Genomic DNA, 14,905 nt, shown 5'->3' with positions numbered 1-14,905 from the left:
TCCTCATCTGTAGAATGGAGGTGATGGTAATTGCATGGGGGCAGAGATGGATAACTACCCCAGAGGTCTACATACGCAGTCTATAGGACAGTTTGTGTTGAAAACTGGCTGTCACAGGCTGTCACAGAGACTACATTTCCCAGCTCCCCTTTACATTTAGGTGAGGCGGCCACATGACTGAGTTCTGGCCAATGGAACAAGGGCATAAGTGAGGAGGGCTGCTACCCATAAAAACCTCCCACAATGTCCTCTGCTCTCTCTCTCCACTGTCTGCCCATTGGATATTAAATGCCCACTGGATAGCAATGCCTGGGTGATCTTGGAAGCCACATGGGAGGGTTAACAGAACTCTCTGCCCTTTTCCTAACTTGCTGCTAATTGGACCTCATGTGAGTGAAAAATAAACTAGTGTGTAAAGTCACTGTGATTTGGCAATCTATCTCTTAGAGTAGCTAGTGCTTTGTTAACTAACATACTGCCCCTAGGATTGTGGCAAAAATGATCTCATGCAGAGGCTGCAAACTGACAATGCGAGGGCTTGATCTAACCCACAAATATGTTTTGTTATTTCTGTGCCAGCCAGTGTTTTTGTTTTTGTTTTTTTCTCAACACATTTTAAAAGGAGAGATTTCATGTGATCATCTGGATCTCCAGGTTCCTGAAAACCTGGGATAGCTGGCAGCCATGTTGCAACCCACCGTGGGAGTAATTGGCTGGAACAAGGAGCAGCTGTGCACCAGGTGGAGCATGTGCCCTCCCAGCCCGCCATGTCTCCGCCACACCCTTAGGGCATTACTGGGACCCTGGTAGCTTCCTGAGTCAGCAGGCCCTGATGTAATAGATGCAGATATTAGATGCATTCACTGTTAGGATTTTTTTTTTTCAACTTTTTTTTTTTATTTATTTTTGGGACAGAGAGAGACAGAGCATGAACGGGGGAGGGGCAGAGAGAGAGGGAGACACAGAATCGGAAACAGGCTCCAGGCTCCGAGCCATCAGCCCAGAGCCTGACGCGGGGCTCGAACTCACGGACCGCGAGATCGTGACCTGGCTGAAGTCGGACGCTTAACCGACTGCGCCACCCAGGCGCCCCTAGGATTTTTTTTTTAAGAAAAAAATCTGTGTATTTATTTTGAGAGAGAGGGAGAGAGAGCATGTGCGCTTGAGTGGGGGAGGGGCGGAGAGAGAATCCCAAGTAGGCTCGACACTGTCAGCCAAGGGCCCAACTCAGGGCTTGATCCCATGAACCGTGAGATCATGACCTGAGCCAAAATCAAGAGTCGATGCTTAACCGACTGAGCCACCCAGGCGCCCCCCACTGTTGGGATTTTTCACAGCACATTTCTTCAGGTGACTTCTAACTCCCAGGAAAACCATTCATCCTGCCCAAAACTTGGAAGCAAAATCTCCCGAGGGATCTTTACAGGCTGAAAGGATGTGCTCCACCCCCATCCCACCCCACCCCGCCCATAGCCAGGGCCCTTTCAGCATCTGCTGTATATGGAGGCAGTGGTGTGTGGAGAAAAGGGCTCAGGTATATCTGGGGATAGATCAGACAGACCTGCATCCTGACCCCAGCTCTGCTTCATCCTAGATGGTGACTGGGGTCAGGCAGTTCGTGTTTCCTGAACCTCTGTGATCCCATCTGTCAGGTGTGGACATTAGAACTCTTCTCATAGGATTTCTGTAAAGTGTCCGGTGAAAGGACACTTAGACCATGTTAATTCCTTCTCCTTTCCCAGGCCTGGCTTGCCCCCGGGAGTGAGGGAGAAATCAAGCAGTATCTTTAGAAACAAAAAAAAAAAACCCCAAACCAACTTCAAATTATTTTTAAAAGATATAAATAAAGTACTTCTATTGTAGCTGTATTAGTCTGCTCGGGCTGCCACCAATTAGGGTGGCTTAAACAATAGAAGTGTACTTTCTCACAGTTCTGGAAGCTGGAGTCCAAGATCAAGGTCCCTGTAGAGTTGGATTCTACCTCTCTTCTGGCTTATAGACAGCCCCCTTCTCACCATGTCCTCACAGGGCCTTCCCTTGGTGCTTGCTTGAGGAGATTGTGATCCCTGGTGTCTCTTGCTCTTGTAAAGGATTGGGGCCCTACCCCTATGACCTCCTTTAGCCTTAATAAGCCCCTTCATCACCAAATACAGTTACATGGGGATTTTGTGGGGGGGACAATTCAGTCCATAATAGAAGGAAGACTGGAAGATCCAACAAAGAAAAAAAGAAGCACGTGTGATCTCCTCTTGCCCGTCTCCGCTCACGGTGATGTAAACCACTTTTACTGACTATCCTTCTATAATTTATATACTTTAAAATTTAATTGTATGTATTTTTTGGCAACCTGCTTTTTCTTCTTTTTGTGTTTTAAATATTATAGTAAGCTAAACTAAATAGAGTTTTTAGAGTAGCTTATATAATTATAACCTGTTTTTAATTGTAACCTTTAAGTTGTAACCTTCCTCATTTGGTAGATATAAATTATTCCATGGCATGAACATACTCTAAGTTATCTAATCCCCTATTGTGTGGACACTTAGAACTCCATTTTCTATGGACTTGGATGTTAGCTCTTGACCTGGGCTAATAACCTCATTCACCTGAGCATCAATGTCCCCATCTGTGTTGTCAAGATAGTAACGATACCACCTCAACTGAGATAATGACTAAAAAGTGCTTAGCACAGTGTCTGGCACATGGAAAACCCTCAAAGCTGTTACTATAATAACATACATATTATAATACCAGTGGTAGACCCAAGTGAAAAAGTTCCGTCAGGCTCTCCATCTCGCTGTGCACTGAGTTCACATTCAATGGCAACCCCTTGATGGCTGAGTCCATCCCTAGTTCTCACGGAAGAAGGGCAGAAGCAATCCCATCACTGACAAGGAACAGCTAGTCTCCAGTGTGAATTCATGCACTGGACTGTCAGTATATGTATTTCAGGGTTTTTCAGATTCCCGGCACCCAAACTGAATGTTATTTTCCTGATTCAAACTCTCCAGTGACACCCCAGTGCCCTTAGCATGATGTGATAACTCCTAAATGTGGCTTACCAGGCCTGGCATGACTACTGAGCCTCAACTGTGACCCCTGTCTCCAGCCAGATGAACAGCCACGGGTCCCTGGAACACCCCACCCTCTCTCTCACCTCTGGGCTTTGTCCCTGCTCTTCTCTCTGCCTGGAACACGCATCCCTTTCCCCATCTTCTTGTATCTGGCTAATTCCTCCTCATTCTTAAATTCTTTACTTAGACGTCCTGAGTAGATGCTGATAGTGACCTATCTGTGTCCCCTACTTTCACCATTTCTGTGCACACCAGCTGACCCCCAGGTGGCAGCACCCACATTTATGGTCTGAGGGCTTTTCGTAGACACGGGAACCCACTCTGCCGGGAACCCACTCTGCCGACTGCGGGGCAGGCCTGAAGTGCTGGGGAATCAACACTCCCTGCAAGGAACAGCCTTCTAACAACGGACTGGCAGGACTCGGTGCGTAAATACCCTGGCTCTCTTCCTCCTCGGGAGGGGCTTTACACCAGCCTCAGAATTTCGCTGCGGGATTAAGTTCCAGGCGCCCATGGTGCTAACTTGCTTGAACATATACCTTCCAAGGCCGCCTTTCTTGTCTGTGTCATCCTGCCATTGCCCTCCCAGAGTTTCCTTCTCCCAAATTAACTGCTTGTCCTTGCATTCTTGTCTCAGGATCTGCTTCAGAGAAACCCATACTGAGAGCCATGGCTCCTGAGAGCCTTTCTTGGCAAGTGGGACAAGCAGATGTCCCTCCCTGACTCTACCACAGCCCCAGTCCTTACCTTAGCACAGCACTCGTCACATTGTGGTATAATTGCCCGGGTCCCCACAGAAACACAGACAATTCACTGGGACAAGTTAAAATGGATGGGAAACATTTGAAAAGATGGTCAACTTCACTTATGACTTAATGAAACTCAAAGAAAGAATGCCAGCTGATAAATACACATAGAAGGGCAAAGTAGAAAATATTTTTACAGCCTCTCATAACTGATTCAGCCAAGGACCATCAATGGAGGAGAAACCGGATACCCATAAGGTCCTGGTGAGAAGAGGCAAAATGGGCATTTAAACATGGAGAGGGGTGGTCACCACCTCAAATCCAACTTGGCGTCATTAATAGTGGGACAACAAGACATCGTGGAGCTCCTGACACAAGGCAAAATGAAGCACATGGCACCACCCACGAAGGAATGATTAAATGCCCCCAAAATGCTTCACCCGAATCTAGTCTTCCCTTTAGACCCAAGTACTAGTTTATAGGAAATACAAGGGAGAGTATGACAAGTTAAAGGGCAGAACAGTGACCAATCAGACCCCCAAGTGGAACATTCTACAGGACACCTGGCCTAGTCTCTCTGTGAGTTAACACCGTGGGGAAAAAAAATAAAAAGAAATAAGAACATTCTCCAAAAAGAGACTTGAGAAGTAACAACAGAATTCATGGCATGGTCCTTGACTGGATCCTGGGTCAAACAAACTATGAAGATCATTCTGGTACAACTGGAGAAATATGAGTATGAACTAGATATCAGGGCCTTATTGTGAATTTTTTTAATGTGAAAAATGTGTTGTTTATGTGAGAAAATGTCCTATGCTAGATATAAATTATGTAATACTGAAGTATTTCACCAATGAAGTATCATGATGCCTATAATTTGTTTCAAAATACTTCAAACCCTCCTCCCTTAATTAAACAAACATGGCAAGCTTTAACCAATGATTATATTCAGGTGATGGATATATGGGTGTTCACTGAGCTGTCTTGTTTGCTATGTCATATGTTTGAAAATTTTTTATAATAAAAACTCAAAAAGGAAAAGCAAATAAAAACCGTGATACACCATTTTTTACCCAGAGATTCAAAAAGAAACAAAAAAGTTTAACAGTATGCTGGGTTGGAAAAGTGCAGGGAAATGGCCCTTTTGTGGATTCTTAGTGGGGAGCATAATATGGAATAGCCTCTTCCGAGGGAACTTTGACAGAGGCAAATTCTTTTTTTTTTAAATTTTTTATTGTTTTTTTTAATGTTTATTTATTTTTGACAGAGAGACAGAGCATGAGCGGGGAAGGGGCAGAGAGAGAGGGCGACACAGAATTCGAAGCAGGCTCCAGGCTCTGAGCTGTCAGCACAGAGCCCAACATGGGACTCGAACCCACAGACTGCGAGATCATGACCCGAGCCGAAGTCAGACACTTAACCAACTGAGCCACCCAGGCGCCCTAAGAGACAAATTCTTTGGTCTAGCAATTCCACTTACCAGAATTTGTCGTATAAATTATACTCAAACATGTGCACAAATCTGTATGAATAAGGATTTTTACTGCAGCATTGTTTTTTGTGTGTGTGGTTTTTATGTGTGTGTGTTTTGTAAGTTGGCTTTACCCCCAGCGCAGAGGCCAACTCAGGGCTTAAACTCTAGACCCTAAAGTCAGACCTGAGCTGAAACCAAGAGTCAGAGGCTTAACTGACTGAGCCACCCAGGTGTCCCTGCAACATTGTTTTTATAACAAAAGATTAGAAACAGCACATGTGGTATAGGAGTTGTTACATTTATTATGGCGCATTCATACAATGCAGACTGTTAGTATGGGCTAGATCTGTGTTGATAGGAAACTCTTTCCAGATATGTTGCTAAGTGAAAAATGCAAAGAGCAGGTCAGTGTCTGTCTTATTTTTCACTGTATTTCTGATACCACTGAAGTGACTAGCACACAATGGGTGCACAATGAATATTTGTTGAGGGAAGGAATACACATTTGAGGTGTAACTGCTGTGGAATGGGCACCTGTATGCATTCATGTTGAAGACCCAGATAGGGACTGTGGGGCATCCCAACAGGGTGGGGGCTCATGGCTCTGGTGGTATAAGAATTCACCCAAGGCAGAACAAAAGAGATAAAAGTTTATTGAATACACTGCAAGGCAGCACTTGTGAGACAGCAAAGGGGAGACTGCTGAGAGATAGTGGCGAGGGGCTAAAGTTATAGGGTGGAGTAAAAGAGTTATGGGGATGTATGCAATTGTCCTTTTTGGGTAACCTTAGGAACTGTGCCTGGTTGCTATTGGTCTCTTAGGGCCTATGGCTATTTCAAGGTGGCTTGTTTAATGAACCTGTTTGTATCAGCTGGGTGGTCACTCTTTTTGTGACCCTTTTGCCTCGCTCTACATTCCATTGCTCTAGTCTGTTGCCTAAAAGCAGCCTCTACAGGGACCAGATTTTTCACCTTGATGGAATATCTAAGGTCTTACTTCCCTGAATTCAGACATTTGAATTTTCCCTCAAGACACACCATATCCTTGGAGGAAACATGAACAACAATATACTTGGAGGAAAAAGAAGGAATAAAAATTTCCTGAAAGGGTGACAAAGAAGTTGCCGAACCAGGGAGGCTAATGTGGCAACTGGGAGTTAATAGAAAATGTAGCTCCAAGCCTCCTGGCAGCCAAAGCAAAAAAGGGAAACCCATGGACCACAGAACTTTTGTTGTCTGATAGAAGGAAGGACACTGATTCCTCAAGAGCCATGCTCATCAATCTGAAAGGATGATGTGCTAAGGAGTCCTTGCTTGGTAGCATCACATGAGGGAGGGAGGGCAAATTGAGAAGCCTATCTCCCTGGTGCATCTATTTGTTCAATGGTAAATAAATTAAAACAATATTTATATCAAGGGAAGCACGGGTGTATTAGGGAACTTTCTATGAAACTCCCATGAATATTAAGCATAAACTAAGTGACAGCAGGGCATTACAGGCTTTCTTGGGCTCCTGTAGTTGTGCCTCAGTCTTCTGGGTGAAGATGTGACCTTGGACCAATGACTTGACATTTCTGAGCCTCACCTTCCTCCTCTAGTAAAAATGATTATTGTGCAGATGAATGAGATGATGCGTATAAAGTGCTTGGGTTGATAAAAAGCTTGCTGTGCTGTTGTTTATATCATTATCGTAGTATCATGACCTTATCACTAAGAGCATATATTCTGGAGCCAGACAGGCTGGGTTCGAATCTAGGCTCCACCGCTTACTAGTTAGGGGACCTTGGGCAAGGTCACTTAGCTTCTCTGTGCCTCAGTTTCCTCTTCTGTAAAATGAGGCTCATAGGATTATTGTGAGGACTCAGTGAGTTGATGGTTGTAAAGCCTGGGCACACGGCAAGTGCTATGTAAGCGTTTGCTCTATATTTCATAGTTTGTTCCCCTCTGCCCTTAGAGATCCTTCAGGAGAAATGCTAGGAAACAACAGCTCCAAAGAGAGAAAAGCTATTTCCAGACACTGATTTATACAAGGAATGGGTCTCTATAACACCAGGTGTCCTAAGAGGTATTTGCTTCTTGGAAGACTGAGAGTCAGAATGCGTTAACAATGGTGGAGTCTTGGCAGGTGGCTGGCCAGATATGAGCTATTTGGGGGACATGGCCCATTCTCCTGTGGCTCCTCCACCCCTTCCACGGAGCCTGACGGAGGGGACTGGTAGCTTTTCTAGCAGGGGCCAGGGGCGTCCCTAGGGGAGGAGGAGGGAAGGAGATCCCGGGATCCCCCGCGCCCCTCCCCCACTTGCCCAGCGAGTAATGACATTCACGGAGAGGGGAGGGAGGGAGCGAAGCAGAGGGGCAGGCTCGGCGAGGCCATGTGATGCTGGGCGAGAGAGAGCCGCCGCCGCGGAGCCTCCTTCTTTCCTCCCTCTGATTCCGGGCTGTCATGGCGACCCCCAACAACCTGACCCCCACCAACTGCAGCTGGTGGCCCATCTCGGCGCTGGAGAGCGATGCGGCCAAGCCGGTGGAGGCCCCCGACGCGCCCGAGGCGGCCAGCCCCGCCCATTGGCCCAAGGAGAGCCTGGTTCTGTACCACTGGACCCAGTCCTTCAGCTCTCAGAAGGTAGAGCCCAAGGGAGCAGGGGAGCCGGATGCACCCAGTAGCGAGGAGGCTTGGGGGAGGGGATTCAGGAGGAGGAAGGGGTCCGAGGACCTGGTGAGAGGCTGGAGGGTGGGATGTGGGGGTTCGGGGACCCGGAGGATGGAGGATGCTGGGCCGCTCTCCAGGGAGGTGACTGGCGCTGTCTTGGGCCCCAGGAGCACCGTCCCGAATTCTGGGAACATCCATTCTGCCTCTTTCCCTCCCAGAAAGACCTGGTCTGTTGGAGGGCTGAGAAGAGAGACAAAGGCAAGGGGAAGGGAATGGGCACTGCTGGGAAGGCGGCCTGTTGGAGGGGGCGGCTGCTGCGGGAAGGGAGGAGGAGCGCTTCCTGGGATCCAGCCTCCAGCCCCGGTAGCCCGGTTGTGGGCCTCCCTCCACGCTGCTGTCCTGGATACGACAGGCCCTCCAGATCACAGCTTCTGCCCAGCTGGGAGCCTTCCTCTGGCTGGGGCTTGAAGGGTCTGTCCCTGGTCCTCTCCCGCACCCCCACTTATTTTGAGCTGAGAAAGGAGTTAACCCATCTCCTGAGGCAAGCTCAGTTCGGCCCCTAAAATCTGTTTTGCTCTTAAAGACAGAGAGGGCCCCTCAGCGCCTTCGCAGACCCAGTTGAGCTGGGTCGCAGTTGGGAATCCAGCCTGATGCTGAGTTATCAGGGTTCCCGCTTCCTGGGGGCGAGGGCCAGGCACAGCGCCTGTGACAGGGGCGCCTCTAGGGGCGCAATCTCCCACCCTAGGCGGCTGTCCGTCAGTGGGGCACGAATTCAGCACCATGGCCAGGGCCCAACAACGTGTGCTGCTGGGTTCCAAGTGGCACCCATTGTCAGACCCTGGGATTCCTCTTGTCCCTGGGAGATCCTTTTGTTCCATTCACTCATTTGCCAGATAGAGAAACAGGTTCCGTAAGGAGAAAGGGCCTTGGAGCCAAAAGACTTGGGTTTGAGTCTTGGTCCAGGCTCAGTTCATCATCTGGAAAAGGAGGTAACAATAATTATAATAATAGCAGCTACTTCTAATTCCCAGCCCTTCTCAGAGTTGCTGAGAGAGTTGTTGAAAAGGCAGTATAACTTCATGTTCTAGACTGGCAGTATTCAAACTTGAGCATACATTGGAATCACTGCATGGTCCCGGTTAAAACACAGACTGCTGGGTCCCACCCCAGATGTTCTGATTCAGCAAGTCTAGAGTGGGGCTCAAGATGCTGCATATGTCCAGCCAGCTACCAGTGATGCTGATAAAGCTGGTCCACTGATCCCCCTTTGAGTAGCTCCAGTTTAGAGTATAGACTGAGACCAGACAGTCTCCAGTGGAAGAGCCATCCTCCCCAGTAATTCATTGTAAAACTTTAGACAGGTCGCCTTGCCACTCCAAAGCCTCAGTTTTATAATCTGTAAAATGGAGCTAATGGCAGTACCTTTCTCAGAGGGCTATTTTGAGGGTGAAATAAGGTGACACAAAAGAAGTGCTGATGGCAGTGCCTGGCACAGGGTCAAGTTTCTGATAATTATAGGTGTGATATCACCACAGTGCTAGGTGAAGGAGGGGTCAAGTTAACCAGGGCCACTCTGGGACTCATCCGTAAATTTTACAAATGCCTGCTGAGCACCTACTGCATGCCAGGCTCCGTGCAAGTTGCTGGGAGTTTGGAGATGTATTGGACTGACGTCCAGATTTCAGAATACCTTCCTATCCAGAACCTCAGGATCCAGACCCCAGTGATTGGGACTGGACAGGGGACAGAGGGATGGTACCTTCCATTACCATTCCCAAAGGGAGCTTCCTGCTCCTCCCCTTGCCCCCATGGAAGATTTCCTATTCAGCCTGCACTCAGGGCTCAGGTAGCCCCTTATTCAGGCATGGGACTGCTCACTGCAACCTCATTTGTGACCAGGCCAGCCTGGGAATCCTTCTGCCTCCCCATCCATGGACTTCCCGTTGCCTAGGGGCCTGTGGTGGGTTCTAGAGACAGTGTATCCTGGTGGAAAGGGCATGGGCTCTGCAGTCAGATGATCTTGGATTCCATTCTCATCTTGAGTGCTTACTGGCTGTTTGACCTTGGACAAGTCACTTAACCCCTCTGTGCCTCAATATCCTCATCTGGCAAAAGGGAATTTTGCATCCAACCCTGCAGAATTCCTGAGGGTTTGAGAGGACATGGACACATGTTAAGTGTCTGGCACATAGTAGGAGTTTAGCAGGTGAGTTTCCTTCCTTTCAGTCCCAAAGGGCCCTGCCTGCATTCGGGGAGCAGTTCCCCTTTGTGGAGCATCTGAGAAGCCTGTCCTTAATGGTACATGAATAGCAGAAAATAGCCTACCCCCAAGAATGGCGGTGGCTCCATGGGACATCTGGGGACTATTCCAGAGCTAGAGGGCAGCAGGACAGTGAGGGGAGCCAGAGCCCAGACTCTGGGGCCAGACAGCCCAGGGTTCAGTCTCAACTCTGCCACTGACCAACTGAGTAATTCTGGGTAGGTTGCTCAGCCTCTCATGCCTCAGGCATCATGTCTGTAAATTGAGAATAATAGCACCTCCGGGATAGGGCTGTTGTGAGGATTCAGCAAATGTATCCATTAAGTCACCTAGAGCAGCACCTGGCACACAGAAAGTGCCCAGTAAGCGCACTTACATTTACTAGACAGGAGAGCAAATCCTGACTGTGCCACTTCCCACTGCGTGACTGTGCACGTGTCTTCACTTCTGTAAGTCTCCGCTTCCTCCTGTGTTCAAGAGGAACGGTTCCTACCTCAGAGGGCTGTGAAGACTGAGATCATGCATGGTCACACACTTCGCACAATGCTTTAAAAACGACACGCTAACAGTGAACTTTCAGGCACCATCATAAGTGATCATTTGAGGCCACAGGGTTCAAAGGGGGTTCTAAATGCAAAGTGTAGATGTTAGCTTGCTTCTGAAGCTGTTTCTGGCCCCCCAGCCACCTTCTCCTTGGCTTGGGGGTGGGGAGGGAGCAGAAGGGTGAGACTGGAAGGGGCAAGAGTCAAGACACCAGCATCCAGTGCTGGCATTCTCATTCACTAGCTTGTGGCCTCAGGTAGTTCCTGATCCCCTTTGGTCCTCAGTTTCTTCCACATGAAAATGGGCTACATGTTGATACAACTTGAATTTCTCCCTCCCCAGGTGGGAAGAATTACCCTGTCTCTGTGTGTCCCCATCCCTCTGAGCATCTTTCTGTCCTCACACCAGGCAGTTTTTCAAAAACCAAGATTGCTATTTACTGGCTGTGTGACTTGGGACAACTTAGCGCTGTCTCTGTGGCTATTTCCTCTTTTATAAAATGGGCGTGATACTAGTACCTACCTCATTAGGCTTTTTGTGAGAATTAAATTAATTAATACACATAAATGTCTTAGAGTAGCGCCTGGTACAGAGAAAGCCCTTTTTTGGGAGTTAGCTATATTGTTGTGATTTCCACCAAGGTGAGTCTCTGAGAGCCGTCCTTGGCTTCCTGCAACAAACTTGGTTCAAGTTTCCCTTATTCCATCCTCTCAGGGTCTGCCCTTTTCTTGGAGGTAGCTTTGAGGAGAACCTGGCCCAGCCTTCTGCCCCCAGGAGTGAGAGGCCCAGGTCAGGGTCCTGTCAGAAGACAGTCCTGACACCCAAGACTGAGCAGGTCTTCCAGAGGCCCCTCTCAGACATGGCAGGAGGAAGTGAGAATGGAGGGTGATCTCTACCTCCTACCCGGGCCTTGCCTTTCAAGCTCTTGGGCACTGGCTCCTAGCCCTGTCCACACTGCCCTTGACAATTTGCCCCACCCCCACCCCCAGAGGCTCACAGGTGGCAACTGCCGACCTCCCATTCTTCCCAGAAGCCTGCAGTGGCTCGCCAGGTGCCTCCAGGAAAGAGCCAGAATCCTCCTCATGGCCTCAGGCTCTACCTCAGGATCCTAACCTTCCTTGGGTCACAGACCCCTTCATCAATAGAGGGGAGCCTGTGAACCTTTCTCAGAATAATGCTTTTAATGAAATAAAGTAAAATACATAACATTACTAGAAGGGAAGCCAATCGAAGTATAGCTGTTGACATCCTTTTAAAACAAATTCATTATGTAATAATATATGTTTCTGGATTAACCCATTCTATAACCTTACCTGGTGGCAGGACTGATCACTGTAGTGTCGAAGTCGTGATGAGTGTAACCGTAGCAATGTGAAGTGATGAAAGTATCTGATGCCTTGTGGTGACAATATTTCAGGCACTGCGAACGCTACCATGCTTTGTCGCCTACGCTCATAATTGAAGAAAATGATAACTGTCAGTATGAGATTATTGAAAGTAAACATGTGATTTCCCCATCTTAGTTCAAGGAGCCACGGAATTTATTCACGGAATCTGGGGTCTTGATTAAAATGCCCTGTGCAGGGCCTCATCCCCTCTCATCTCCCACCCACCCTGTTCCAGCCACACTGGCCTCCTCATTGTGTTTCAAACATGCCAGACACGCTCCTGCCTCAGGACTTTTGTGCTGACTGTTCCCTCTGCCTGGAACTCTTTTTTCTCAGATCCCTGTGTGGACCCCTCCTTCACCTTTATTAATTAAAAAAAAAAAAAAAAAAGATGTTTGAGATAAATACACTGAAGCTCAGAGACTCTTAAGTGTCTTTTACAAAGTCATACAACAACTAAATGGTTGGGCACAGACTCCAAGCCAGCCCATTGCAATTGCCTGGTGAGGAGGGACAGTCCCGACTCTGAAGCACCAGTGAGCTAATTCCATGCACCCGCGGAGAAGATGGTTTGCCCAGGGGTGGCTGATGTCTGGTCACACTGAGTGGCGACCACCAAGGCTGGTCCAGCCTCCAGGGTGCAGAGAGGCAGATGGCCTTGGTGACTGCATGCCCTTCCCCTGGACCTGGCTTCCTCCCACACTCCCCTCCCCCGCAGGATGGCACATGGTTCTGGCCTGCAGCTCCGCTAAAGGAGAAAGTCTCCTTGGCCGCCTGCCGGCCTGACCCTGAGGCAGCTCCAAGCAAAACTGTTACATCTCTAAAGATAGTCCCCTCCCCAGGCACTAGCCCCATCTGGCACCCTCACTAGAGTTCCAGGGCAGGACCTGGGAGTGGTCCCTGGGAGCAGGTGCCCTGCCAGGATGCAAGGCCAAATGTCCGGACCTGTCAGGGACAGAGGCCTGGTTTGGTTTCTGTTTCCATCCATTCAGCGGTCCCAGCTTGGCCTGGAGGCTGGATGGCTCGGCAGAGCGCGATGGTTCAGGGCCAAGGATGCCAGGATGGGCCGGAGGAAGGGAATGGGCAGTTCCGCTCCAGCCACACTCCAGCCTTGATGGCTCTGGGGCTCCTCCTGGACTCAGGCAGAACATACACATGCACACTCACCTACACATACACACAAGGACACACACTCACATGTGCATATGCACACTCATATCCACACTAATGCACACGCACTCACACAATGCTTTAATACTCACTCAGACACTCATCCATACACACCCGCACTCATGAACACATGCACACACACACATACACACACACACTTGCACACTCATGCAGTTGCTACTCACGTTCAGGCTCACACACGTATACACTCACACACCCAGACCCAACAGATGCCACCCCCGGTGCTCTCTCTCTGCCACAACTCCTCCGCCTCTCTTAGAATCAGCCATTCCTCCCACTGTCTCCTGCATGGTCCGAATGTAGCATCAGCTGGCAGCAAGGCGCTCCTCCAACGTGGAGTCCAGCCCTCATTCTACTCATGATTAAAAGGAGGCTCGGGAAGGGGCAGTGACACTCTAACATCACATAATAGCATTGCTGTGGCAGAGCCAGAGCGAGGACCTCCCAGCCCCATCTGTAGGACCTGCTTTTGGCTAACGGAGCAAATGAATCTGTGAATGAGCATTGGGGGTTCAGGGGCTAGTTACTTCTTCCTCTCCACATGGAAAGAGGTGTTCATGTTAGCTGTGAGGGTTGGGCATGAAGTACTCTAGGACACCAATCATGATGGTGAGTATGTGTGTGTGTGTGTGTGTGTGTGTGTGTGTGTGTGTGTAATAATGATGGTAGAATCCATGTATTAACCTCCCGTGCTGGGACTTTATCCATATGATCCCATCTCAACCTCATGTCAAGCTTGAAGGAGTGGATTACATTCCTCATCTCATAGAACCTAAGATTAGAGAAATCAAGTAACTCGTCCAAGATCACACAGCAAATAAGCACAGAGCCAGGCTTCAAGTCTCGATCTGTCTGCTTCCAGAACCTGATCTCATGCAAGTAGCTAAGACACAATATGCCTATGGGGTGCCAGGCACTGTTCTGTAGGGACTAATGTATCTAATCCTCACGGCAGCCCTCTGTGGGAACTGCTAGTGGGACTCTCATTGGACAGATGAGGAAACTGAGGCACACAGATGTAAAGCCAAGTCACCCAGCAAGTAGGTGCCAGAGCTGGGATTTGAACTGACAGTCTGGCACCGAGTCCAAGGTCTGACTATGACACCATGCTGACCCTTCTGAGTGCTTAACTCCTGGCATCTGGGAGGGAGGCTGCGGACATCCAGTCCCAAGAGCTACCAACCGAGTGTGTGTGGGGACACTGATGCTCAAGGAGAACCACTTTTGCTAGGCTCAGGGATGCCCTCCCTTCCCCCTGCCCTGGAGCCTTTGGTAGAGTCGCTTGCCATCTTTTTGGTGGGGAATTTGGACAAAAGTCATCTTTCTGAGTCTCAGTCCACAAGCAGGGGACAGTTGGACCAGGTGATCTCTAATTATCTTCCAACTCAGAAATGTTGGGCTGGGTCAGGAGCAGGCCCCAGCCTCAAGGCTCTCCATTAACTTCTACCAGCTCAAATATTCGTCTGGGACCCCCTAGAGACATAGGGAAAGACTAAGGAGGGGGCAGGCCCAGGATTCCCTGAAGGTGCCCGCAGGAGTCAGGACCCACTGTTTCCGGTTTCAGGTCTACTGCTAAATTGCT

At 48.9% G+C, this 14,905-nt stretch overlaps 1 protein-coding gene across 4 annotated transcripts in view; it reads left to right on the top strand.

Annotated features, from left to right (window-relative positions):
• The window catches only part of GDAP1L1 (ganglioside induced differentiation associated protein 1 like 1), a 51,266-nt gene that overhangs the window by 16,359 nt on the left and 20,002 nt on the right, over positions 1-14,905 (top strand). For 2 of the 4 annotated variants that reach the window (XR_003967600.1, XM_030309557.1), the window contains exon 1: positions 5,191-7,914. The exons of the other annotated variants lie outside the window; for them this stretch is intronic. Coding sequence is in view for 1 of the 2 variants with exons in the window: in XM_030309557.1 (XP_030165417.1) it covers positions 7,735-7,914 (180 nt within the window). In the remaining variant the exon portion in view is untranslated. Of the gene's footprint in view, positions 1-5,190; positions 7,915-14,905 lie in introns of those variants that run through there. 4 annotated transcript variants of the gene reach the window in all.

Source organism: Lynx canadensis, chromosome A3 (genome assembly GCF_007474595.2).
Source record: "Lynx canadensis isolate LIC74 chromosome A3, mLynCan4.pri.v2, whole genome shotgun sequence".
Classification (NCBI taxonomy): Eukaryota; Metazoa; Chordata; class Mammalia; order Carnivora; family Felidae; genus Lynx; species Lynx canadensis.
Note: the sequence above shows the minus strand (reverse complement) of the source record. Positions and strands in the feature narration are given on the sequence as shown.